Source organism: Pleurodeles waltl, chromosome 1_2, assembly GCF_031143425.1.
Source record: "Pleurodeles waltl isolate 20211129_DDA chromosome 1_2, aPleWal1.hap1.20221129, whole genome shotgun sequence".
NCBI classification, from domain to species: domain Eukaryota; kingdom Metazoa; phylum Chordata; class Amphibia; order Caudata; family Salamandridae; genus Pleurodeles; species Pleurodeles waltl.
The window spans coordinates 295,712,140-295,738,178 of NC_090437.1; the positions used below are offsets into that span (position 1 = coordinate 295,712,140).

The 26,039-nt window shown below is 46.6% G+C and overlaps 1 protein-coding gene across 1 annotated transcript in view; it reads right to left on the reverse strand.

Moving 5' to 3' along the window:
* The window catches only part of LOC138299795 (alcohol dehydrogenase 1-like), a 119,220-nt gene that overhangs the window by 14,628 nt on the left and 78,553 nt on the right, over positions 1–26,039 (reverse strand). Inside the window, exons 7-8 of the mRNA XM_069238358.1 lie at positions 20,573–20,708; positions 8,963–9,101 (exon numbers count right to left, since the gene is read on the reverse strand). Of these exons, the coding sequence (XP_069094459.1) occupies positions 8,963–9,101; positions 20,573–20,708 (275 nt within the window). The remainder of the gene's footprint in view (positions 1–8,962; positions 9,102–20,572; positions 20,709–26,039) is intronic.

The following is a 26,039-nucleotide window of genomic DNA, read 5'->3' on the forward strand; positions in this document are numbered from 1 at the left end:
TTCGACACACTAGAATGGGATTTCTTGTTCGTACCCAGCGAGTGAATTTAGGACCAATGCCCATTTGCTGCATGGTGGCGGACATTGTACACCAATCCACAAGCCAGGGTGAAGACGAGTGGGGTCATATCAGGGAGTTTCCCGATCAACAGGGGCTCACGACAGCAGGGGGGACAGGGGGCAGCCCTGTTTGCCTTAGCAATGGAACCACTGGCCGCACGCGTCCGCGCGATGAAGGAAAGGTGGGGGATTATTAGGAACGGGTCCTACCATGCTATATCATTATATGCAGACGACGCCTTGATATATGTACGGAAAGGAGGAGAGGTGCTGCCCTCAGTGATATTGCTGCTGTCTGAGTATGGAGGGATTTCGGGCCTAGTGGTAAATTGGGGATAATCCTGTGTATTCCCACTAACCAGCTGGCCCCTACCGAAACAAGAAAGCGCCCCAGTGGGCCGCCTGAAATGGTGCTTCGACACATTCAAATACCTAGGGGTTCACATCTATCATAGAACAGAGGACCTCAGGGATGGTAACCTAGGGAGAACTATGGCTTCCATGAAGGGGTCAATGCGATTCTGGAATAAACTACCACTTTGCTAAGGCCAGCTTGCCCAGTTGTGAAACATGCTGATACTGCCTAGATTGCTATACCATTTTGCGGCACTGCCGCATATTATCCCTAAAAGTTTTAAAAATAATTTGAACACTGTCTTACTACAGCTTATATGGGGAGAGGGCAGAAGGCGGGTCGCGCACTCCACGCTACAACGCCCGGTCGACGCGGGCGGACTGGGCGCCCCTAACTTTGAACTTTACGCGGATGCGCAGCTACAGTGGATACTGAACTGGATTCACAGGCCTAACACGGCCGAATCCACATGGCTCTCGACCCGACTCCAAGGGGCCCCCCTGCTCGCATGGCTTACAAATAAACAAACAAAGAGCGCAAGCGAAAACCCACTGATGGTGGTGGCCCATGCATGCTGGAAGAGGTACATCCAAAGAGATGCAAAGGAACTCCCCTACTCGCCGCTCATCCCACTGGAACGGCTTCCCGGATGGGCCGAGACTGGATTGCACTCACCCACAGCCTGGTCGGAAGCGGGCATACACTCAGTGGCTCGGACCTGGCTTGCCCCAGATGTAATGCCCCAGAGGCACAGTTTTACCACATGGTCTGGGAGTGTCCTCATGTACAAAAAGAATGGGCCGGGTGGTAAAAACAATAGCAGAAATGACGGGGTCCATATCCAGGACGAGGCCCAAGTCCTGCCTGCTAGGACTCAGGACAATGGCGAAAAAACATAAACACCTACATAAGTTTGCAGACCTGGCGTATGTAATGTACAAAAGACTGATAGCCATGAACTGGAAGGCTCCTAATGCACCCGACTTGAAAGCTTGGCACAACCTCATGCTGCGTTGGTCCCACGCAGAGTACCAGGTACTAAAGAAATTAGCGCGCAAGGGACTGCGACGTGCTCCATATTTCGCAACGCGCATATTAGTATCTAAGCTAGAGGCAAAAAACGATGAGAAACCTCCATGATTCGCGAAATAACACAAATATCCAGACAGTCAATGGTATGCAGCTGGCTACGACACAACATCCCAACAGGGGACACACCCAACTCCACCAACAATACCCCACACATCCATTGAGAACACACCAGACACTGAACGCACGTGCCCCATGCAGTACCCACTCACCTGCACAACCTAAACACTTGACTCATTAATGTTGAGCGGGGGGTACCGGTTGTTGGGGTGCTAGTGTCAACCCCGGGCAGCCGTGGAGTCACTCCACACCAAAATACACCATTTAACGGCGCAGGCAATAATTAAAACAACTAAACAACTGAAACAGATTGTACACGTCTAGGTCGGGGTAATCTATCCAGTATTTTTAAAGTTTTGTGAATTTAAAAGATTTGTGTAGCACATTATTGAGTTTTTCAAAATCAAAAATTAAAAAAAACAAAAATAAAGTATTAGAGAGTAGTGCAAAGCATTTGTTGTACGTACCCAGTTAGGCTTAACTACAGACCAATGACTTATCTACTTTGATAACTGCATTACCACACTGAGTGTGTGCTTCTTCTATTGTCAGTGTTTTTATATAGCAAAACATTAAATGTTCTTAAACAATTCATTTTTGGAACCACAAGTTGCAGATATGAAATAAGTTACTTACTACAATCTTGGTTTCTGAAAATTCAATAGTATCTAGGTAAGTAATATTTCACACAGGTATCATTTCAGATTATTGCCAATAATTCAAAAACTGATGTGTTAAAAAATGGACATTAAAATTTCTTGGGGGTGGGAGGGAAGAAAAGTTTAAGTGTTGTACTTACCTGTAAACCTATCTGTGGGTTTTAGGAAGTCCACCTGTTGGGGTTCACGCTAACCCCAGACTGAAACAAACACCCACTACCAGCCACATGGGGACGGTCGGGTGCAGAGGTCGAAGTTCAGCAAATTAAACGTGGGCTCCTATGGAGATGGGGGTACTTGGAATCAGGCCTGCCTGCAGATAAGTGCCCGTGGCTCGGAGGGCAGACCAGGGGGGATTAGAAGAGCACTGTTTGGAGGGGCCACAAGTAGGCACGACACACCCTCGGCACCCTGCACCCGGCCTTCCCTGTGCCGCTAACAGGACGTCAGGTTTTGGTCTGTAAGGAGACACCCCACTGTACCACACCTGCAGCCTGAGTGACCCTGGGGGGTCTCGGGCACACCACCGGTCAGGCAGGGAGGAGGGCCACCTGCTGAATGTTGAGGCACTGGGGTTGGTTTCTCCAAGGCCTGGGGGCTGCAGGTGCAGTGTGTTCTTGGGCGTCGGATATCTTTGTCTGGAGCTTCGCGGTCAGGTGGGTCCTTGGGATTCCCTCTGCAGGCGTCGTTGTGGAGAGGTCAACCCAGGGGGGGCACTTGGTCCAACCAGCAAGAGAGGGTCCCCAGGTGATTGTGAGCATCTGGATACTGGCCCTGGGTGTCAAGACTCACGCACCCGGAGTGAGGTGAGAGTCCTTGGTTGTAGGTTTTCTTTAGGCAGAGCCGCTGTCCTCTGGAGTTCTTGGTCTTTTTTGGGTGTAGGGCAGTCCTCTTGAGTTGGCAGAAGTCACTGGTCCCACTGGACGCGTCACCTGTCTTTGGCGCCGGCCCCAGCCATACCGGCATAAGAACCTGCAAAGTCTCCTGGTTCAAAGAAGTTGTCGTGTTTCTTCTTCTCTGCTTGGGGTTTCAGCTTAGCAGTCCTTCTTCTTGTAGGTCGCCAGTAATATGGTGAGCTGGCTTCAGGGAGGCCCTTAAATCCTACATTGATCCCTAAAACGCACTTAAGAGAGCCAAAGGCTACTGTCCTTTGATGGTGATTACACCCTCCTTGTGCCCACTCCCTTTCGGAGGGGTGGCATGTTCCTATCCCTATTGGTCCCTGTCCTCCAAACCATGATGGAGGATTCTGCAGGGAGGGGGTCACATCAGCTCTGGACACCTTAGGGAGGAGTGTCCACCGTATCCAGGACCACCCCCGTTTTCCCTAATTTTCCCCCCGGACTTGCCACCAAAAGTGGGGCTTTGTCCTGGGGGCAGGAATCTCCACTAGCTGGAGTGCCCTGGGTCACTGTAACCCGAGGCTTGAGCTTTTGAGGCTCACCGTCAGGTGTTAGTTCCTGCAGGGGAAGGGTGTGAAGCACTTCCGCCCAGGACAGGCTGTTTCTGGCTATAGAGTGCACATAAAAAGGCACTCACCCCATGTGGTCAGAAACTTGTCTGAAAGTGGCAGGCTGGTACAGACGAGTCAGGCCTACACTGGCTGATACCAGAGGGCAACCTAGAGATGCCCCCTGTATGTTAAACTGCTAAACTTCCCAGCACAATAAACCCACACTGGCATCAAACTTCCCAGTATTCAGTGAAGCCATTATGGAACTGTGGAGTTCGTGATGACAAACTCCTAGACCATATACTCAATATGGCTACACTGCACTTACAATGTTGAGGAATGGACTTTGTAGGGGCATTTGTAGGGGCATGCTGCATGAGCAGTATCTATGGTATAGTGCACCCTGCGTAGGGTTGTAAGGCCTGCTAGAGGGGTGACTTACCTTTGCCACAGTTAGTGGTTTGTGGGCATTGCACCCTCCTGAACATTTGCTCCCCCTACAAACATGCTGTAGAACTCTGGGACCTACTACACTCCAACCCAACCACCTGGACATTGTCCATGTTTCGGTGAGAAAGGCAAAGCCAGCATCTGTAATCACTGGGGATGGAGGTGTCCATTGCAAACTGCTCCTCACAGACCTGTTTACTTGCCCAGGTGGAGGCCTGGCCATAGGCAGATGGTGGATTGGTGTACTGACATCCAACCCAGAAGAACATTCCATTCTCCCCCCCATGGAGCACCTCCATTTCCAGATACACTCCACCCCTGAGGCTACCTTCCATGGCACCCTCATCTACAAGCCACTTGGCCCCCTCCCAGCCTTCAGCGACTCCATAGTCAACATCATTTCTCCTCACGCTCTCTCCTCCTTGAACTACTTCCTTCTCGACCTCAATTACCACATTGACAATGACACCAACACTGCTTCCCTGATTTATAACCTTGCCACAATAGGACTAAAGCAAAAGCTCTGTTCTACTTAGGCCTCTTTTGAAAACCTTTTTAAGGGACATCTGGGCCTTGTCAAGGGAGGAATGTTTCTCAGGGCCAATTGTTTCGTAGGGCTTTCTCAAGTCCTCTGCTCTCCATACCAGCCTCCTCTTCCTCTTGGATAGTAGTTCTGTCTTCAGATGCCACCTTCTCCCCCACCCGCTTCAGAGGAGGGTGTTCCAGATTCCGTAGAGGGTCCCGCCGAGAACAACAGGGAGCTATTCAAGACAGATTTCTGGGCATCCTTGTGTTCTTTAGACTGTGTTTCCAATTGCCTAGTAATAGGTTCTACTGGGGGGCAGCATGGGATTGAGAGTGTGGTATAATGCTAACTGGGAGTACTGAGAATCTCCAACCTGAAGCCTAATGCTGAATATTCCAAACAAATGCAGCCCACTCCTCAGATGTATTATTCCCTTGCAGATCAGTCCTTTGTTGATAAGGGCTTGAACCTTAAAGGCGAGGTAAGTTTTTCCTCCCCCCATCCGTGTGGTTTTATCGACTTATCAGCCCCTTTTACCTAGTATACAAGAAAGGTGGGGGTCATCGCCTTGTGTTGATCCAATAATTGAAATCTTTTAGGTTTTTGTACATACAGTACAAAATAGAAACTCTCTCAACATGTTTATTCCTTCCATTAGGCGTCCTTGAGATCTAGGTGGACCATCCAGTTGCTTTCTCTCTCTCGATTCCCATTTTTCCTTCACACAAGAGATATTTAGAGATATTTACAATTCCTGTGGAGGGGTCACTGCCTGGAGTTCAATGCTCTCCCTTTCAGCCCCCTGGTGCTTCACCAAACTGATCATATGAGACCAGTGGTGGAATCACTTCGAGCCAAACGGACCCCTTTGATATTTGGACAACATATATCATTGATGGGTCAAGATGCACAGACTCTCCTGACTCCGTTAGAGTGATAAGGAAGCCAAGCTCCTGTAAGAGATGAATAGTCCAATGTGAGACTTCCTGGACTTCAGGATATTAATGAGTCTGTTTCAGATAATCTAACTTCTGCAGTCCCATCACAGCTTATTCTTCCCTCTCTGAAAATTTGACACAGAATAGAGGTCTGCTCTAGACTCTCTTGATGATGCAGTCAGCCCTTGAGGACGATGGCCTGAATGGAGGAGACCAGAAGACCTACTAACCTGGCAATTTTCCGGCATCTGTAATGATATGTGAGTTTTGACAACTGACTCCATGTTGCACTCTGAAGTTGGTGGTCACTAATTTGACATTTTGCCTGTGTACTGCTAGGCTATTGACTTTGCCACGTTAAAAGCTGCAAGTAGTGTCTAATGCAAAAATCGTGCTTATTGTACAATGTGGAAAACATGTTTTTAATCTTCGTGTTTTTTCCCCACCAAGGGCTTAGGCTTATAAGAATGTGCTTTAGGTCTGCTTCGAAAATAACAGGGAACTGACTTGTTTTGAATTGGCACCTTGTGACTGTGGCCACTTCCCGACCTGCCATCTGAATAATCAGAACATTTATTTAAAAAATGCTAAGTATAAAAGTCTTGAACAAGAGACAGAGGGATGTTCAAACTTCTGCAGAGAAAGATGCCGAGACCAGATGGACTGGGGACAGAGAGTGTTTGCAGATCTCAGGCACCTCCAGGACACTGGAGTGTGCCATCCTTCCTGTGAGGATAATTGATGCTGTATAGATCGAGGAGAAAGAGATCATATCCCTCCGATTCTGGGATCTGGCAATTTTAAGCAGTGATGCCATTTTCTCATGGTGATCAATTAAAAAAAATATGCATTATTTGCTTAGCATTCTAATATAGATACATATATTTGCTGTGTATATTGCAGTGGAGAATCATTTAGCATGCTGAAAGCACAAATTCAAAAATGGTCACAGCAATGAAATGAAAACATTTATTATTTCGCTACGCAAGGTTCCTAAAAGGAGATTGTGCATGTCTTCTTTGGAATGCACTTCTTAGTCCAGAGATTTTTGTCTGAGCAAAAACACTCCTGCACTGTCATTAGTGAAGCAAAACAGCATCTCCACTAGCTGGAGTGCCCTGGGGCATTTTACACAAAGCCCGAGCCTTTGAGGCTTACCGCTAGGTGTTACAGTTCCTGCAGGGGGGAGGCGTGAAGCACCTCCACCCAGTGCAAGCTTTGAAACTCTCTGGCCCCAGAGAGCAGAAAACAGACCACCTGTGGTCAGAAACTCGTCTCTGGTCTGTGCCAGCCTGCCATAATCAGAGATGCCTGCTGTATTTTACCGAATCCTTCACTGCAGGACTAAGATGCCCTCTGTGTCTATTTTTTTTATTATAAATCCTACACTGGCATGAGTGTGGGCTCACTATTCTGAGAAGTTTGAATAATGGGAACTGTGGAGTTCGTTTTGACAGTGTAGCAATTGTGCAAGTTTGTAAGTACAGTGTGGCCATATTAAGTATATGGTCTGGGAGTTTGATACCAATGTCTAAGAATGGACTTAGCTGCATGTGCACTATGCCCTCGCCTGCGGCAATGCCCCTACAGTGTCTTAGTGCTTTAAGGCCTGCTAGAGGCCTGTGGCAGGGTGCCATGCACACACCTATGAGGGGGATGCCATGTTGACTTTGCAGATTGCCCTTTTCTCCCCACCAACTCACACAATGACAGTGTGCATGTGTTAAGTGAGGGGCCCCTTATGGTGGCATAACATGCTGCAGCCCTTAGGGACCTTCCCTGGCCACAGGGCTCTTGGTACTAGGGGTACCAGTTACAAGGGACTCTCCTGTGTGCCAGGGCTGTGCCAATTGTGGAGACAAAGGTACAGTTTAGGAAAGAACACTGGTGATGGGGCCTGGTTAGCAGGATCCCAGTACACTTTTAATCATAACTAGCATCAACAAAAGGCAAAACATTAGGGGGTAACCATGCCAAAGGAGGCATTTCCCTACAGGAAGAGAGTAGATTTGGCACATTTCTACTAAGATATGGCACACTTCTGCCCTCTCCTTGGGCTGGCACACGTGGTGCAAGGGTGCCTCGTTTAGCCTATGGAGCAACAAAACACCAGGGTGGTTAGACTATAGTCAGGATTGTTTGTGTATGTCTTTGTGCAGAAAGCTAACCCTTTCTGTGCAGAGTGGAAAATGCCTGTATACTTCAAAATGCAGCATTCATGTACAATCATTAAAGCGGAAGTTAACGAGGAAAAATAAATATGTTTATTTTGGTTGTGTACCTACCTGAGAGAGGCACAATTTTGTGGCAAACCCAGGTTTACTAGTGTTCCTATGCATGAGAATGTATATGTAAAAGTGGCTTGCGTTACCCTGCATCTGGCATGCATTACATGGGTGGAACATAAGCAGAGATGTGCATCTATGTATGTTGCCTTATTCTACAACTGAAATATGTCAATGCAAGTGCAATGTAACTTCTGAAGAGACACTGCCATGTAAATACCTGTATGATTCAAGTACTTAGCTGTCACTAGGGGCCATGTTTTCTATGGGTAGCTAAGTCACTGCTGGGTAAGATGATTGATCATCACAGATGCAGGTGATTATCTTAGGCCCATCGAATCTATGATGACTTATAATTCAGAAACTTGCTGTTAAGTTGAGAGACTACTTTTCTTTGTGGTGTTTATAGTAAAAGTTTGTTTTGGAACTCTATGAATCTTCCAAAAGTCAGATTTTATTGATTAAATACGTGATTTCCTGAGTACTCCTTCACAACTATATTTTCTGGCACTATTCAGTGGATTATCCATCCACTAGCAAACTGCAGGAGTAATCTATACCAGCAAATCAAAACATTTTCATATTTTTCTTCCAAGGGAAAAAAAAAATTGTTCCAAAAATTCTTTCTGGCATGAGTGTGCTACGATAAAGGATAATATGTGACCCCTCACACCAATATGCTTAGTGGCAAATAAGACTGGAAATATGTAGTGTTCAGTATGGGCCTGGTAAACCCTAAAGACTGGTTATACCACTTTCGCCATGAGAGGTCTCTATTGTAGTGTTTATAACCTAGCACTACCCGTGCTTCTGCCCCACCTCATGACTTATGTCCATAGATTGATTATAAAATGTCCCCATCTCTTGATTTTTGTGAACCAGAATATGCCATTTACCTTCCAGGATGACCTTAGTTCAATAAAAGATTTTTCAGTGATTTACGCATACAAAAATAGCTTTGAACCACGCTCCACTTGTCTGAAAAGTCAGTTTTTAACAAGATTGAGACAATGAAAGATGCACATGTAGGAGTCTATTGTAGTAAAGCTTAAGCTACATCAGGGCAACTAAGGGAAGACATGCTCACCTTTCCCCTTTGTTCAGCAGGTCAAATCCTTCATTGATTTTGTCAAACGGCAGTATGTGGGTCACTAGTCCGTCCAGGTCGAACTTCCTTGCCAAATAATCGCAAACTAGTTTAGGGACACTGTCTTTGCTTTTCCAGCCTAAAAAAGAAGCAAAATATTAGCACAATAGCTGTAAAGGGAAATGTCGCTACTTCGATGGCCTGGGCACTGATAAATTAGCCTATGGCGACTTATAAATCCTAACTTTCCTAATACATTAGTGTCATAGAAAATTCTCATTTAGGCTTGCACATTTGTACATTTCATGTTCATTTGAAAGTTTAAAGAAATGGAGGTCACAATGTCCAACATAATTCAGACATCACGTTTTACCATGAGAGGTTGTGCATTTATTTAAGTCAGTAGTTCACTCGAATATAAACATGAATTAATCATACTGATTTAAGCTAATAAATACTCATTCTTACAAAAACAGTAGAGATGAAGTATAGTTCTTTCAAGAATAATTCATATGATTTAAGACTTCTAGTTGCAGATTACTTACCTTCTAATTTTCCCCCAGGCGGACTGCATCCGGAAATTTTTTCTTTGAGCAATATCCTTGCGCAACAGTAGGTGGCGTAGGTCGACTCTGCGGGCGTTGTCATCATGGCGACGACTCAAACATCGGGAGTAGTACATTGACGTCACTGCGTTGAGGCGGTGTCTGTTATTTTCTTTCCGTGCAATACGCTGATCCGGAGAGAGCTACCCTTGGTCAACTTTTGACTGATTTAGACTCTTTTGTCTACTTTTAGTGAGTTTTTGGTGTGCTGAGGGATGTCCCTGAAGGCAGCCCCGATGCAGATCCGTCAATGACATCATGCGATGACAGTCCTCACACGGTTTGGATTGTGGTCACACTCCAGGCACCAAAAACCGGCTTCAAAGTCATGCTCTGATTTCCGGGCCATGTATCTAGCGGGCCCTCAAGTTTACGGCGGCTCGGTGCTCGACTCCCTCTTGAGCGAGAGTGGGACCTATGCGAAGGTCTCGGGACCGGTCACAGAGCCACCACCACTCCTTACTGTGACCCGACGACGAGAAGTCAGAGATCCCGTCATCTTTCGACTTCTCCTGCGTCGCATTAGCCGATCAACAGGGTGGAGTTTCGATGCTCGAGGCCTCTGTCTTCGGAGCCTGCTTCACACCTCCCTGAGTTTCCGGGAGCCGGGGCGACCCCTGCCCAATTAAGAGTTTTATGAGGCCTTGCACCTCATTTGTGGGCAGTCCAACCCCACTAAGGCACCTTTGGGCCCAAGGGGTTTGGACAGGGCCTTTGTTGGCTGGAGCCACTCGCGCAGAACCCGAAGTCCCCTCTGGATTCTCTCGGACCAGCGCTGGGGAAGGTGTCAATGGTACGACCTGCATCGGTGGGTATCTAACTGTTGACGCTCCTGATGTCGGTGGTGCTCACCATTGACGTCAACCCGATCCTGATTACCCACCGACTCGGAGTCGGACCAGAGTCAGGCCCCATCGAAGGAGGAGGTGGTGTCGGCTATTTACCCCAGGCTGGATTTTGACCCTTATTCTTATGGGTACTAATTCGGGGCATTGGAGGGGTCCCTGGACCCTTATGAATACCAGGATGACCCTAACTTGGACTGAGCACAGGAGTTTGGAGGTACCCAGACCACCAGCCTCACCCGACGCTGGCATGCTGTCTACTCCTACCGTCGCTATGGCGGAGGGAGCAACTTATTCCATGGTGGTCAGTAGGGCAGCTAAGGTCCTCGGCCTTTAGACTTGAGCTGCCTACTGTTCAGATCATCTCCTGACAGAAGAAGCTCAGATGTGGAACCCCCGGGTTGAAGCACCTCCGACATTCAATGAAACCCTCACCGATCTCATTGTGGCTACTTATCACCAACACAGGGGCTCCTGTGAATAGGACTGTGACAGGGATTTAGGGCCGATGGGTCTGAACCATCGCACAACGCCCCACGCCTTAGAGCCTTGTCATCAACTCATCCTCTGGCGCATTCCCTTCTGCACCTCTAGATTGAGAATCAAAAAGGCTGGAACAATTTTGGAAGATGTTTTCTTCCTCCAGTCTTGGGCTGTGGTGCGTGAACACTAGCGGCCCAAAAGGCATGTAAACCCAATCTGTGTGGGATACGGTCACGCAAAGTTCTTCCGCAGATAGCAATGGGAGAGACGTGGCAGACAATATCACAGGCCTCCTCCAGTGACAGATTGGGAAAGTTTACTATCTGATGTGGGCTGGACACGACCGACTCTCTAGGTAGAATTGTTGTGGCGACGGTGGTCTTGAGATGCTACATCTGGTTGTGTACTTCTGTTTTTTGGGGGGATGTCCAACAGTCTCACATGGACATGCTCTTTGATGGCTCACGTCTCTTTGGAGACAAGGTGGACTCTGCCTTGGAGAGATTCAAGGACTCCCAGGCTACAGCTGGGTCCCAAGGCCTTTCTGCTGCCCCTCTCCCACAACAGTCCACCTTTGGTGGCCACGGAAGGGGCTCCCTGTTGCATCCTCCACCCAGCCACTGTGCCACCCATGCGGTTCAGCCACTGCGTGGCTGGGGACGTGGAATCCCAGGGTGGATGGGGAACCAGAGGTCTACCCAGTCCACCCCTGCCCCCACTGCAGTCTCCAAACTATGCTAGTCCATCCCCTCACTCCGATCCAGTTGGCGGCAGGATTCGCCATCACCTGCCCCACTGGGAATCCATCACTATGGACGGATTCAAAAGGGATGGAATAGCCCTTTCGAACTATCTGATGAAGGCATGGCTGATGGGTTTTGCAGTCAGCCATCTTTTGGAGGATCATCTGGCACTTCTCCGCCAGGAAGTCGTGGCTCTCTTGGCCAAGGGAGCCATAGAGCAGGTCCCTGTGCCAGAAGTAGGTCGTGGTTGTTATTCCCGCTACTTTATGGTCCCGAAAAAGGACTAGGGCTTGCGTCCTAGCCTAGACCTTCGGGCCCTCAATCTCTTCCTCAAGAAGGAGAAATTCAAAATGCTCACCCTGGCTCAGGTTTTGTCTACCATGGACCTAGGAGACTGGATGGTAGCATGGGAATTGCAGGATGCTTATTTCCACATTCCCATCCTGCCTGCCCACAGACGTTACTTAGTGTTTGTGACCTACCACAAATCATATCGGTTTACAGTGCTCCCCTTCAGCCTAACCTGCACCCCTTGGATGTTCACGGAAGTGACAATGAGACCCCTAACCTGCCCAGATGAGCTGCAACTACCAGTCTTTCCCTACCTCGACGACTGGCTGTTAAAGGCAGACTCGCCCCAGAAAGGCATCTTCTACCTTCAGACTACGGCGAGCCTCCTGCATATGCTGGGGGTTCTTTATCAATGTGCCGAAGTCACACCTGACTCTCTCTGTCGCTCCCTTTCATTGGAGATGTTCTTTACACAGTGCAGTTTCTGGCTTAGCCTGAATATCTTGGACTTGTTTTTTGGGAGGATAAGACTGATTCCGATCTTTCAGCCTCTAGGCAGCCTTGGGTTTTGGTGAGATTAACTCTTAAAGGCCTCCTGCATCCTGCTAGTGACACATGCCAGGTGGCATATGCGGGCTCTGCAGTGGGACTTGAAGTTCAAGTGAGCGCAGCATCCGGGAAATCTTTCCGACATGGTCCAGACCTTGTCGGGGACTGCGAAAGACCTGCAGTGGTGGCTTTTAAATCAGAATTGGGTCCACGGCAGATCCCTCTCCTTTCCCCAACCAGATCTAGCCATAGTGACAGATGTGTCACATCTGGTTTGGGACAGCCACATGGGAGAGGCAGAGATCAGGGGCCTCTGATATGGAGCCCAGACTCCAATCTTCAGGAGCTCCGGGCGGTCTCCGGTGATCAGGCTTGCGTTGAAAGCATTTCTTCCCTTTCTCAAAGAGAAAGTAGTGCAGGTGTTCACAGACAATACTACCACCATGTGGTACTCCAACAAACAGGGCAGAGTAGGGTCCTGGACCCTTTGTCAGGAGGTGCTACGCCTCTGGACATGGCTGGAACATCAGGGCATTACCTTGGTGGTTCAACATCTGGCGGGTTCCCTCAAAGCCAGAGTGGACCAACTCAGCTGTCGTGCCACCTCTGGATGGAGATGCCATTTGTCCTCGGCTGTGTATCAAGGTCTCTTTCAGCAGTGGGGAGAGCCTTCGATCAGTTTGTTCGCCTCCACAGAGAACGTGCAATGTCAGCTGTTTGCTGCTTTGGAAACTCCAACGCGCAACTCGCTTGGAGACATTTTTCGTCTCGAGTGGAACTCCTGCCTCCTTTCCGCCTATACCACTTCTGCCCAGGGTTCTCAAGAAGATCAGGAATGACTGGGCCCAAGTCATCTTGGTGGCTCTGGACTGGGCACGGAGAGTTTATGGGAGGATCTTCTGAGCTATTGAGCATGGCCACCAATCCTCCACTCAGAGGCAGTCTGGACAAGTTTGGTATCCAGTCGCAGCAACAGGGGACAGTTCTACACCCAATCTCTGCCTTCATGCATGGAGATTGAGCGGTGGCAGTTGACGACTTTTGATCTTCTACCCGAAGTCTGTGATTTTATCTTGCCAGCCAGGCGTCCCTCCACCAAAACGGTATACGCCTGTCATTGGCTTAAATTTGTGGCATGGTATACCAACAAATTTTTTGATTCCCCTCTCTGCCCCTCTATCTGAGGTTCTTCTATTCATTCTTTTTTAGGCCCAACAGGGCTCTGTTTTGGGCACCATTAAAGGGTATTTATCTGCCATTTCGGCCTTTCTTAGGCTACCTGATCAGCCCTCACTCTTTAAATCGCCTATTGTGAGTAGATTCCTATAAGGTCTCACCCATTTATTTCCTCCCACTCCATTTATTATGCCTCTGTGGGACCTTAATCTTGTACTTACTTACTTAATGTGTACACCCTTTGAGCTGATGCACAATTGCACTTCTCTCAATGGGTACTTCTTTGCATCAAGATGTGCTGCGCATTGGCCAAGAAGCAAGCCCCTGAGGGCTTGTGCCCTCATTCCACCAGAACAACTGCTGCTTCCACTGCGTTAGAATAGATACCCAAGCAATGCCATCCTCGGAGGTGGACTGCGAACCAAGATCATACTAGAAAGTCCTGCAGGACTGGACGACCAAAGTAGCCATTCCAACGGACCTGACTGTCCAGGCAGTAATGTTTAGCAAACATGTGCAGGGATGCCCATGTAGCAGCCTGGCAGCGCGTGGAGTACCTGTCTTGAGACTTCTAGTTGCAGATTTCTTACCTTAGATATCCAAGTTACTTACCTTCGGTAAAGATATGTCTCTGCAACTAGAAGATGTACATCTGATAATGTGGTAGATTCCTTACTGACCCACCCATCCTCCCAGCTTGTGAACTGATTTCTAGGGACAGGGATTCCCCCTTTAGGTCCTTAACCCTGGCGCACCAATCTCAGTGTTCTTAGTGGCTCTGTGCTTTGGCATGTAAAGTTGCTCTGAGGCGGCGTCTGTTTCTTTTGACAGTGACAAAATCGGAGTAGTACATTGGCATCGTAGTCACTGTGATGACAATGATGCCCCCGGAGTCGACCAACGCCACCTACCGACGCGCATGGGTAGTGCTCGAAGAAATAATCTCCGGATCCAGTCTGATATCTGGGGGAAAATTCTAAGGTAAGGAATCTGCAGCTAGAATATGTCTCTACCAGATATTTTGTTACCGGTGGTAAGTAACTTGCACTTTAAGGTGTAACTGAGGAATTTCTAATATTTATTTTATTTTTGTTTTAAATTGTAACAGAAAGAATAAACATTTGTTCTAGTTAGGAAAACTTTGTCTAACTTTTATATAAATATATTAAATTTTAAAAAAAAATCAAGCGCCAGAACACTATACTGATGACATTGCTCATGCACAATATCACCCTGTACAAAGCAAATACTCTTAACTTGCATATTTGTCTTGCTCTGGCTGCTTCTACGAGAATCCCACAATGAGTCTACTTTACTGCTAGGTATGTCAATTATACCTCAAACATTAAAGGAATGACACCAGAAATCCCCCTTTGCCACCCTCTTGTGCCCTCTCATCCACCTGATTGAGTGGCAGGGGTTGATAAAAATCATCCACTGTTCTCAATTGTTTATAAATTGTGGGAGGTAGAATGTAGCAGTACAGCCAGGACTGATACGGAAGTCTGCATTTGAAAGAAAATGCGGCATTCCTGCTCTCGCATTACCATTTCTAAAGTGCTAGTATAGATTTCACTACGGCCTTCTTCATCAATGGCACCCTTTAACACAGTACAAATTAACCATCCATGCCAAATTCCAGTAAAACAGGTAGCTACAGGGTCAGCATGGATGAACTGTGGCTAGGAGGGCCTGCAATGAAAAGAAACCGTGTGATTGTCAGACCACAGAGCACATGCTGAAAGCACATAACCTAGGCAGTACTAAGGATGCAAACACGGATCCCTATGATCAATGCTTCACTGGGACTCCTCCAGTTTATGGCCCTAGCATGGCCCTAGAATGTGTTAGGCACTGCAAAATCAAATCATGTATTCTGTGCACTGATTATTTTGGAGGCTGTCCTCACAGCCTACACACTCACAGACTGCGATGTACATCACCTACCACCATTAGCCTCAAACTCAGAGCCTCAGATTGAAACATACTCCTCTGATCTCCCTGACCTGGACAGTTTGTCACATCCTGAGAGGTTCTGCATCGTGGGAAATACCGAGACATTAGTGGTACTGCGGCTGTTGTACTAGCCTACTCATACTCAACCTACCCTTGCAACACTGGGATGAAGGAGAAATGTTATTGACAAACATGACCCTATCCTAGACTGCCTGTAAGCTGCCCAAGGGAAAGGAAGAATATGGAATGAGGAACAGTCCTTGTTTGAGCAGGTATCCTGCAGGGGAATGCAGTAAAAGTTTCCCTCTTTTCACTAATGCACATTTTATCTGACCATGAATTCTTCCTGATGATATCTCTCCCTCCTTCTCAGTCCCTCAAATAAATGTGTTCTCTTCCTCATTGGGGACTTTATTTCTTCCTCACACTGCAGGTACTGACTTAATCAATGTGAGCAAGAAGGGATGATAATGGTGAAGTAAGACCTGTCACAAACAAAAACCTCTCAGAAAAGTTTCTCATCACTGGAACATTGAATCATTTGAGTTAGGGGAACAATCAACAGGAACCTCCATGTCTACTCCTTGCTACTGCACTCAACAGTAGCAGCTCAGTTCATCACAGCTGTATCTATTAACAGAACATTGTTCAGCAAGGGAGAGTAGTATAGCACTTGTTAGCATATGGCTGTCCCCACCCTTTTTAGCCAAGCATTTCTCTCTCCTTTATACTTTGTTCAACTTGATGCTGAAAAACTGGATTTACCACTGGTTCCTCCACATCCCACCCTTGTGAGAAAGTAGCCTCTTTCTAGCATGGTTACCCCCACTTTTGACCAGTTGGTAAAAACACACTGAGTGTATGTCATACAGGGTTTTCACTGTTTCACTGAGATCCTGCTAACCAGAACCTCAGTGCTTATGCTCTCTCTGCTATTACATTTGACACTATAGGCTAGTGACTTCATTTACCTATTCTCATTGGCACACTGGTCCCCCTTGTAAGTCCCTAGTATATTGTACCTAGGTACCCAGGGCATTGGGGTTCCAGGAGATCCATATGGGCTGCAGCATTTCTTTTGCCACCCATAAGGAGCTCAGACAAACCCTTTCACAGGACTGCCACTGCAGCCTGCGTGAAATAGTGCACACACTATTTCACAGCCATTTTCATAGTACTTAAGCAACTTATAAGTCACCTATATGTCTAACCTTCAGTAAATGAAGGTTAGGTGCAAAGTTACTAAGTACTAGTGCAAGGGTGCCCTCACAAAGGCGCCCCAGGCAGTCCAGGGCCAATTCCCCAGATTTTGTGAGTACAAGGACACCATTACAGGCGTGCACTACATAAAGGTCAAGACCTATATGTAGCTTCACAATGGTAACCCCGAATATGGGCATGTAAGGTGTCTAAGATCATGGAATTGTCCCCCCATTCCAAATCTGGTATTGGGGAGCCAATTCCAGGCATCCTGGGGGCTCCACCATGGACCCTCAGTACTGCTAAACCAGCTCTCTGTGAGGTGGCAGCAGCTGTAGCTGCAGTGCAAGCCTCAGACCCCAGGAGGGCAGAACCCTGTCTGAGCAGCTCAGTCCCAGGAAGGCAGAACAAAGCATTTCCTCTGAGCGCAGGGTGTTACACCCTCTCCCTTTGGAAATAGGTGTTACAGGCTGGGGAGGGTTAGCATCCCCCAGCCTCTGGAAATGCTTTGAAGGGCACAGATGGTGCCCTCCTTGCATAAACTAGTCTACACCGGTTCAGGGACCCCTTCTCCCCTGCTCTGGTGGGAAACTGGACAAAGGAAAGGGGAGTGACCACTCCCCTGTCCATCACCACCCCAGGGGTGGTGCCCAGAGCTCCTCCAGTGTATCCCAGACTTCAGCCATCTTGTTTTACAAGGTGTGGGGACACACTGGAGGCCTCTGAAGTCACCGGCTGGCACTGGCCACTCGGAGACCCCTCCTGATTGGCTACCTTATCAGGTATGGACCTATCCCCCCTCACAGGGCTATTTAGGGTTTCTCTTAAGATTCTGCTTGCAAGTTTCCTTTAGGAATCCTCTGCAACTACTACTTCATCCTCTGCTCCAGGAACCGCTGTAACAGTCAGCAACTGACCTTGGATCGACTGCAAAGTATCCAGAAGGGCTACTTTTACTCTGCATCTTCAGCTCCAGCCAACAACTGCAACAGTTTCCACGGTGTGCACACTGTGGGTACTCCCTGTCTCCACCCTGCACCAGAAGGACAGAAGGTGCCTGCTTGAGCAGGGTAGTGACTCCATCACTCCAAGAGAACCGGTCGTTGACTTCGGACTCCTTTCCTGGTGACGAGTGTGCTCCTTGGAACACAGGTGGTGGACCCCTTGGATAGCAGGACCTTAGGACAAGCTGTATCGAACTTTAGGGGAGGTAAGAGCTTGCCTTCCCCGATTGTGACAGTACCCCTGTGCACCGCATCTGCTTCACCTCCTGAAGCCTCTGTGCACTATTTGCAAGAGTCCTTCATGCACAGCCTGGGCCAGGTCCCCAGCACTCTATCCTGCAATGTTCAACTCACTGAGTTGTCTTCCAGCGGCGTGGGACCTTCTTTTGTAGTGCTGCACCAAACGCTATTTGCACCTTCTTTGCCCTGGGGTTCGGGGACCTCTGTGGGTGCTGCCTGTCCATCTGTGGGTTCCCTCCAGTGTTGGGAGGCCCCTCTGCCTCCACAGTCTAAGTTAAGGCCCCCAGGTCCCTCCTGGGTCCAGGCAGTGCCACTTTGACACAAAACGCGACTTTGCTTCAACCAAGGCTTGTTGGATGCAGGCGTGTTTTGGCACTGGATTTCTCCAACATCTCTTCATGGGACATCCATTGCATCATGCAGGAACCCCCAGCCATCTTCCTTTGGTACATTTCTGCAGTCTTCGTCCAACTGGGGACTCTTGTTTTGCGCCCTCTTCTAGGTTGGTGGGGGCTCCTGTCCTTCCTGGAACTTCTTCTGACTTCTGGACTGGCAGGTCTTCCGGTCCAGGAATCCACCATTTGTTGTTTGCAGTGTGTCCTAATAACTCAGAGTTATTGCAAGAAGCAAGCAAGATTACAAGGAAACTTGCTGTACTTTAAGAAAACCACACAGGTGAGTACTCCTACTTTCCTGGGCTCTTGGGTGGGGTATTTTACTCTCCCAGCGATTCTCTACACACCTCACTTGTCTAGAGGGGGAATTTGTGTCGCCCCTAGACCTAAGAAAGTGGAATGCGAATCACGAACCATATACTATTTTCTCTCATTGCACTATCCTATGTCTATAGAATGCAAACAATAGGAAATGCTAATTACTTACCTTATTTTGGTGTCTAGTGTATATATTGTGTATAATACCTACCTCCAGAAGGAGTATTGCCTCTAAGATATTTATTACTATTTGGGTGGCACAAAGCAACAAACTACCTTTATTTTTGGTAACGTCTTTACTTGTGTATGAGTAAGTACTGTGTAACTATAGTGGTATTACAGGAGCTTTGCATATCGCCTAGTTCAGCATAAGCTGCTCTGCTATAGCTACCTCTATCAGCCTAAGCTGCTAGAACACTAATAAGGGATAACTACACCTTATACCAGGTGCAGTGAATGTAGTAAATACCCAAGGTACCCACTACAAACCAGGCCAGCCTCCTACATTCCCTCGTTTGGAATATAGGCAGTCAGGGGTGTCAAGGTAAAATTCAGACACTTGTTGCACAGTAAGGTAAAGTCAGACCTGTTGACATGGCCAATGCATGTGTGTTTTTGTAGGCACCTCTGGCACACGTATTTTAATGCTGCACATTGAAATAATATTTCATGAGAATCAGTATGTATTTGGTGTGGAAGCAAGGAACTGTAGAATAATATTGGTATAGGTTAGAAGGTCAGTGACAGTTGCACTCAAGCCAGACCTAAAAAAACATGTGGGTTAATGCCTGCTGTCCTCTCGCTGGCAGCAGCCCAGATGAAAGCAATACGATAAATCATCTAGATATAAGAGGTGTTAATAGCATTAGCTAGATAAATCTACAAAATGCCTGGCATTGAACTTTCTAAGTGCTTTCCCTTCACACAGCTGTGATCATTTTGTTTACGCACACAATTTCTGGCCAATCGAAAAATGCACTCCTGGCTCCCAACGTGGGTGGAGCCAAAGCCCCTCTCCTGGTGATTCCCACATAGTGCATTTGTTGCCAGATAGTTGTCAGACCAAAAACAAGGTGGATGAAACTGGCTTAACACCACAAAGTAATTGATTATCATCGTGGTACAATGCCTTGCTGCCGTAGAAAATGTCAATTTTAATCTGCCCTTCAATCTCTTTCTCTAGATGTTCTGGGCATTGTTGATTAATCTCGATGTTTGACCTCCCTCCCTTACTACACAACCCGCAATTGACCAGTACGCGTTCTAGAAGACGTTGAAGTATTCACATAAAAGTTACCACATGTCAGCAAAGGTCTCTGCAGATTCATGATTGCATTGTCAATCAGTTCTGCTGAAACACACATTTGCCTAATTAGTACTCTCAAATATTTCTCCTGCTGAATGCTGTCACATTGTCTAAGTTGTCCCTTCGTAACATTTAGCCTGACCTATAGATATGTTCCTTATCATGCAATTTGTGTTTAACTTGCACATGTACACACAATGTGTATTTGTGAATGTGTGCGTGTTCATGTGCGTGCTAATGCGTATTTTTGTGTATGAGCAAATGTCGATGTTAGTGTGTGTATATCGTATTTGTGTATATATCGTATCTGGAATCCCCACACACACTGCCAATAGCAAGTACATGTACACAAACGGTCATACTCTAGCATCCTCCTTGATCTAGCTAGCTCCACCCTCTTGATGAGAATGCATACAAAATACAGTGTTCCAATCACAGACACTGAAGAAAGAAACGTTCCAGAAAACGAATAATTGTCTCTTGCGATGCCATGCCTTACCCCCAAAAGCAGATCCTTTACAGGTGCGCCCTGTGAATAACAGCATGGGATCAAATGACAATTTTGATGATGATGGAGCTACTCCGACAATCACACATGTCCCATAGCCCAGGTGGCAAGACTTCAATGCTGCTTCCTATGAAGAAAAATATAATAAAAAATCGGACTCAAAAATCACCAAAACAATATGGGTACTTCTTCCCAAGGAAGGGGCAAACGGATGGTCGTTGGAATCTAATCTTTTAAACATGACAATGAAAGATGTAGAGAAACTTAAGAGTACCTTCTAGTGACAATGTTTAAAACTGATGAAATGCATTACAAATGGGTATTTAAAAAACATTTCTCAGCATGCACAAATGTATTTCGATTGTGTCCACAGTAAATCCTGCCTTTATTGAACAGGCTGACCCAGAATAACAGAATCTGTAAGATGAAAATAAAGCATCCTTATCCGTATAGGTGTTTGTATCACGTGTTTGATGCAAATTGGTTGCTTACCCATACCTGTACAAATCATGTTCAACCTGCCTATCTCCTTTAATTCAGAAATGAGGAACCTGCAGTTTAAACAAATACCACATTTTAGTTGTCAGTAAACCACACTCTTACCTTGCACATATTCACACGAAAAATAAGTACCTAGGGATTTCATTTTTAGGTATCTGGAAGGTCCTGATGAAAGCTGATTGTTGTCACTGCCCATTGGGTCAACCAGCTGAAACACGTTGACCAACGAATGAAGGAGCCATTGATACTCCATATATTTCCTTTGAACTGTTTTAAAACAGCATAGGTGTCCAAGAAGTAAATGATCTCAAATATGAAGGGAGCACCAACAGGCATATTAAAAGTCATTTTTCCAGATCCATACAAGTAGTATAGGAGGCCACCTCCCTTTTGGTTTATTACTGTCCTGTCACTTCCCTGGGAGACCTGAGGTGTATCAACCCTAATAACGTCTCCCTTTTTTGTTATGGTATGTATCACTTTTGCCTTGATTTCAAAATTACGTGATGGCTGCTGGCAACCTAATTATCCTATGACCTTATTTAGAGCGCTACAAAGCGCTTCTTCAAAATGTAATGTTCTGTAAAGGCAGACAAAAGTAAACTTCTGCAGCCCTACATTGATTATACAAAAACAAACTGACAACGCATTGATGCTGAAGTACCAGATCCTTCTTGGTTATTCACCTGTGAAGCATTCACTGAGCAAACTCTAATTGAGAACATTTTGAACATTTTCAAAATTTCTGACATGGGATATGCTTCAGCTGCTTCAAACGCATTTTGTGTTAACTGTACATAGGTGTGTGAAAAACAGAGTTACAGATGATAGACTGAAAAATCGGTCAATATTCATAGTTAATTTCAACAAAATATTCCTTTCTAGTATTTATTCTAAGAAAAAAAAAATATATATTATATCTAGAAGTTCAAAATAGGTAGCACCAAAATAGACCTCAAATCAGTGGTGCATGAATCCCATTGCGGCAATAGGACAGTAGAAAAGTGAAATGACCTTTCATGGCCCATAGGGCATACATCTGTCAAATAAATGTCTAAAAGTGAATTGGAGTCTATTGAAATGTGCACTAAGTAGAACCTTAAAGTGCATTTCATCAGCAAGTTTTGAGATCAGAAGGTGGAAGCTGTTGAGGTGATGGGGAGCAGCCAAAGTGCAGATTCCTTGTATCTTTTTTCTATGACAAAACAAAAATTGTCTGAGAGCATGGGTAAGCAAATACATTGAGCTGGTGGTTGCAGTTGGGGCCCCCTCAACACTCATGTTTGTTGATGAAAGATAAATGCTGGCCTCCCATTATTGATGCACAGCAAGAGGGGAAAGCTTGAGGAAGAGACGGACAGAAAAACAGCAAGAAAGAGACTCTTGCAGGTTCTTTTTCATGCCTGCTTTCTGAGACAGTGTCAAGGAGTGCCTGCTGGATGATTAAAGAGGCATAAGGTTGAAGCAAGACTATGTAGTTTTGGCATTCTGCACCCTGACCTTTACTAGTACCAGCAGCAACTTCTAAACAATACTTTTAAGTGCTGGGGCTAAAAGTTTTAATTAAAAAAATATGTATTTCACCAAAGTACAGTGCATTTAGCTTTGTCAAACCAAGCTTATTCACCATTACGATGTGACAGAAACTCATTGGGTTATGCACCATTTGTGACCTTTAAATCACAATTCGAAGGCACGCGGGGTGATCATGAGGCGAATCTGACACCAGTTCTGTGTCATTCTTGCCAGCCACTATCCTGATCATTTCGATCTCGATATGGGCTCTTCTGAAGGCAACCGCCTATATGTGTGGGATCTTATGGTCCTGTGAAAAGAACATAAAAGTGTCTTCGACTCTACAACCTTTGGATAGTAATTCACAACTAAGGCTAATATGTTACACTGAATAGGGCATCTCCCTTTCCTGTAGACTGATTCCCTATGGCTGTTCTTGCACCACTAATAATAAAATAACTACAGACATTCTAACCGCCGGCAAGCAACCCCACTCAAGTTTGGTGACATAGAGGCAAATTTTAAGTGCCTTGATTATTTATCAGTGACAATGAAAACATATTTTCTACCAAAAAGATTTAGTTGAGTTGCTTTTCGACTTTTTATATGGAATTGTCATCTGTAATACACAATAATCCAAAATTCAATCAGCTCTGGACACCTTAGGGGTGGTCCTGGCTGAGGGGGGTGGTGACTCCTTGTTTTTCCTAATTTTTCCTCTGGACTTGCTGCCAAAAAGTGGGGTCTCGTCTGGGGGACGGGCATCTCCACTGGCTGGAGTGCCCTGGGGCACTGTAACACCAGGCCTGAGCTATTGTGCACTCTGTGGTCAGAAACAAAGCCTGTCCTGGGTGGAGGTGCTTCACACCTCCCCCTGCAGAAAGTGTAACACCTGGCAGTAAGCCTCAAAGGCACTCACCCCATGTGGTCAGAAACTCAGCCTGTCTGACCAAACTGAGGGCATCTCTGATAGCCGGAAGTGGCAGGCTGGCACAGTCTTTAACATACAAAGATGCCCTCACACGTAGCATAATAAACCCACACTGATGCCAGTGTGGGATTTATTGAAAAATTCACTGAGAAGTTTGAATACTGGGAAGTTTGTAATGACAAACTCCCAGATCATATACTCGATATTACTACACTGCACTTACAAACTCCACAGATCTATAATGTCTTCGCTGATACCAATGTCTAAGAATGGACTTTACAATGAGCAATATGCCTCTACCACAGATGAGGGCATAGACAGTCAGCTGAGTAGCAGGCCTCACAGCCCTAAGTTAGGGTGCAGAGGGGTTACTTACCTATGCCACAGGCAGTGGGTCGTGGGCATGGCACCCTGGGGAGAGTGCCAGGTCGACTTAGCTTGTGTGTGCTGGTGGGGAGAAAGTGACTGTGAGGCAGTGTGCATGTGCTGAGTGAGGGGTCCCCAGGGTGGCATAATACATGCTGCAGCCCTTAGAGACCTTCTCTGGCCACAGGGCCCTTGTAAAAGGTATCCCTGATGCCAAGGGTCTTAACTGTGTGCCAGGGCTGTGCCAATTGTTGGAACAAAGGTACAGTTTTGGGAAAGAACACTTTTGCTGGGGCCTGGTTAGCAGCGTCCCAGCAAACTTTCAAAGTTGGCATCAACACTAGGCAAAAAGTAGGGGTAACCATGCCAACAGTGGCATTTTCCTACACAGCCTCCCCCCCCCCCCTCAAAAAAAGAAAAGAAAATGAAGACTCTCTTAGAGGATGAGACTAACCTTTCCCAAGTGGAAGAACCTGGAAAGGCCATCTGCATTGGCATGGGCAGTCCCAGGTCTGTGTTCCACTATAAAGTCCATTCCCTGTAGGGATATGGACCACCTCAACAGTTTATTGTTCAGACCTCTCAGATGGCTCATGCAAATGAATCGTGCTCACTTTAGGGTTTTCTCCTAACTGACCACAAACAAGAATGCTGTGGTTTGGTCACTGAAAAAGCTGAGACCAAAGGCCTCCCTCTCAATGGCACTCCAACGGTGCTTTCTGGGGAGTAACCTCCTGCTAATAAAAGCAATAGGCTAGGCAAGGCCATGATCATTGGTTTGGGACAGGACTTCTCCTATCTCATGTTCAGAGGCCTCAGCACTTCATTTTGCAAAGATTGTGTTCAGCACCAGTTCTAAAAGCTCCAGATTAAACTAAAAGACACCCTGTCAAAAGGCCTTGGCTTCTAAGGGCCAGTTAACCTTCTTGGGCATCTTTGTGGAGGTGGGTTCTGTGATGGGAGTCACTATGGATCCATATCCCTTCATAAACCTCCTGTAGTATCCAGTCCAGCCAAGGAATGTTCTGACTTGAGTCTGGGTTTTTGGAGCTACCCAGTCCAGAATTGTCTGGATCTTGGGTTGTAATGTGACACACCTTGTAGGTGGAGGCCAACTGCAGCCAAGTAAACCACTGTACCCTGCCCTATCTGGTACTTTGATGCTTTGATAGAGAGGCCTGCTGCTTGCAGGGCCTGCACAACCTTCCCCAGGTGGAACAGGTGGTCCCATTATTTGGAACTAAAGAGAGCAATATCATCTAGATATGCTGCACTAAAACACGCCAAACCAGCAAGGACTTGATTCACCAACCTTTGGAAGGTGGCAGGGGTATTCTTTAAGCCAAAAGGCATCACAGTAAACTGGTAGCATTCTCTACACCTGATGGGCACTGTTTTCACTTTAGCACCAGGTGCCATTTTTATTTGTCAGTACCCTGCTGTCAAGTCAAAAAATTCTTAAGAACCTGACAAATTAGGTGCAGCCAATCAGTAATCTGCTCTTGGTATGGGGTGAGCATCTGTCTTGGGAACAGAATTGAGCCCTCTGTAGTCCACAGAAAAACCTCATCTCTCTCTTTCCGTCTTTGCTCTGTGGTCTTGGTCCCCAAACCTCATACCACTCTGGGCTAGCCCAGGGACTGTCAATCACTCCCAGTTCCAGCATCTTCTGGACTTCCACTTTTTCTGTATATTTTGTTTTTGACAGGTGGTCAAACTGATGCTCGCTTTGACTTAGTCAGGAGACAATGTCCACATCATGGTCAGACTGACTTGGGTACACAGGTGTTTCTGATCAGGGGTCAAAGCGAGCATCAAAGTGGAAGTCCAGAAGATGCTGGAATTTGACGGAGTGATTGGGCTACCCCAGGGACTGAGTGCTCTGTGGTCTTGGTCCCCAAACCTCATACCAAAGATGGAAAGAGAGAATTGAGCCCTCTGTGGTCCACACAAAACCTCATCTCTGTCACCAAGACAGATGCTCACCCCATACCAAGAGCGGATTACTGATTGTTTGCACCTAATGTGTCAAAATATTCAGACAAGAATTTGTTTTTGACAGGTAAAGAGAAGAGCTCAGCATACTGCTGCAGGACTTGCCTACAGTCACCTTCTCTGCCCAACAGCAGGCTGTCTGAATAGACC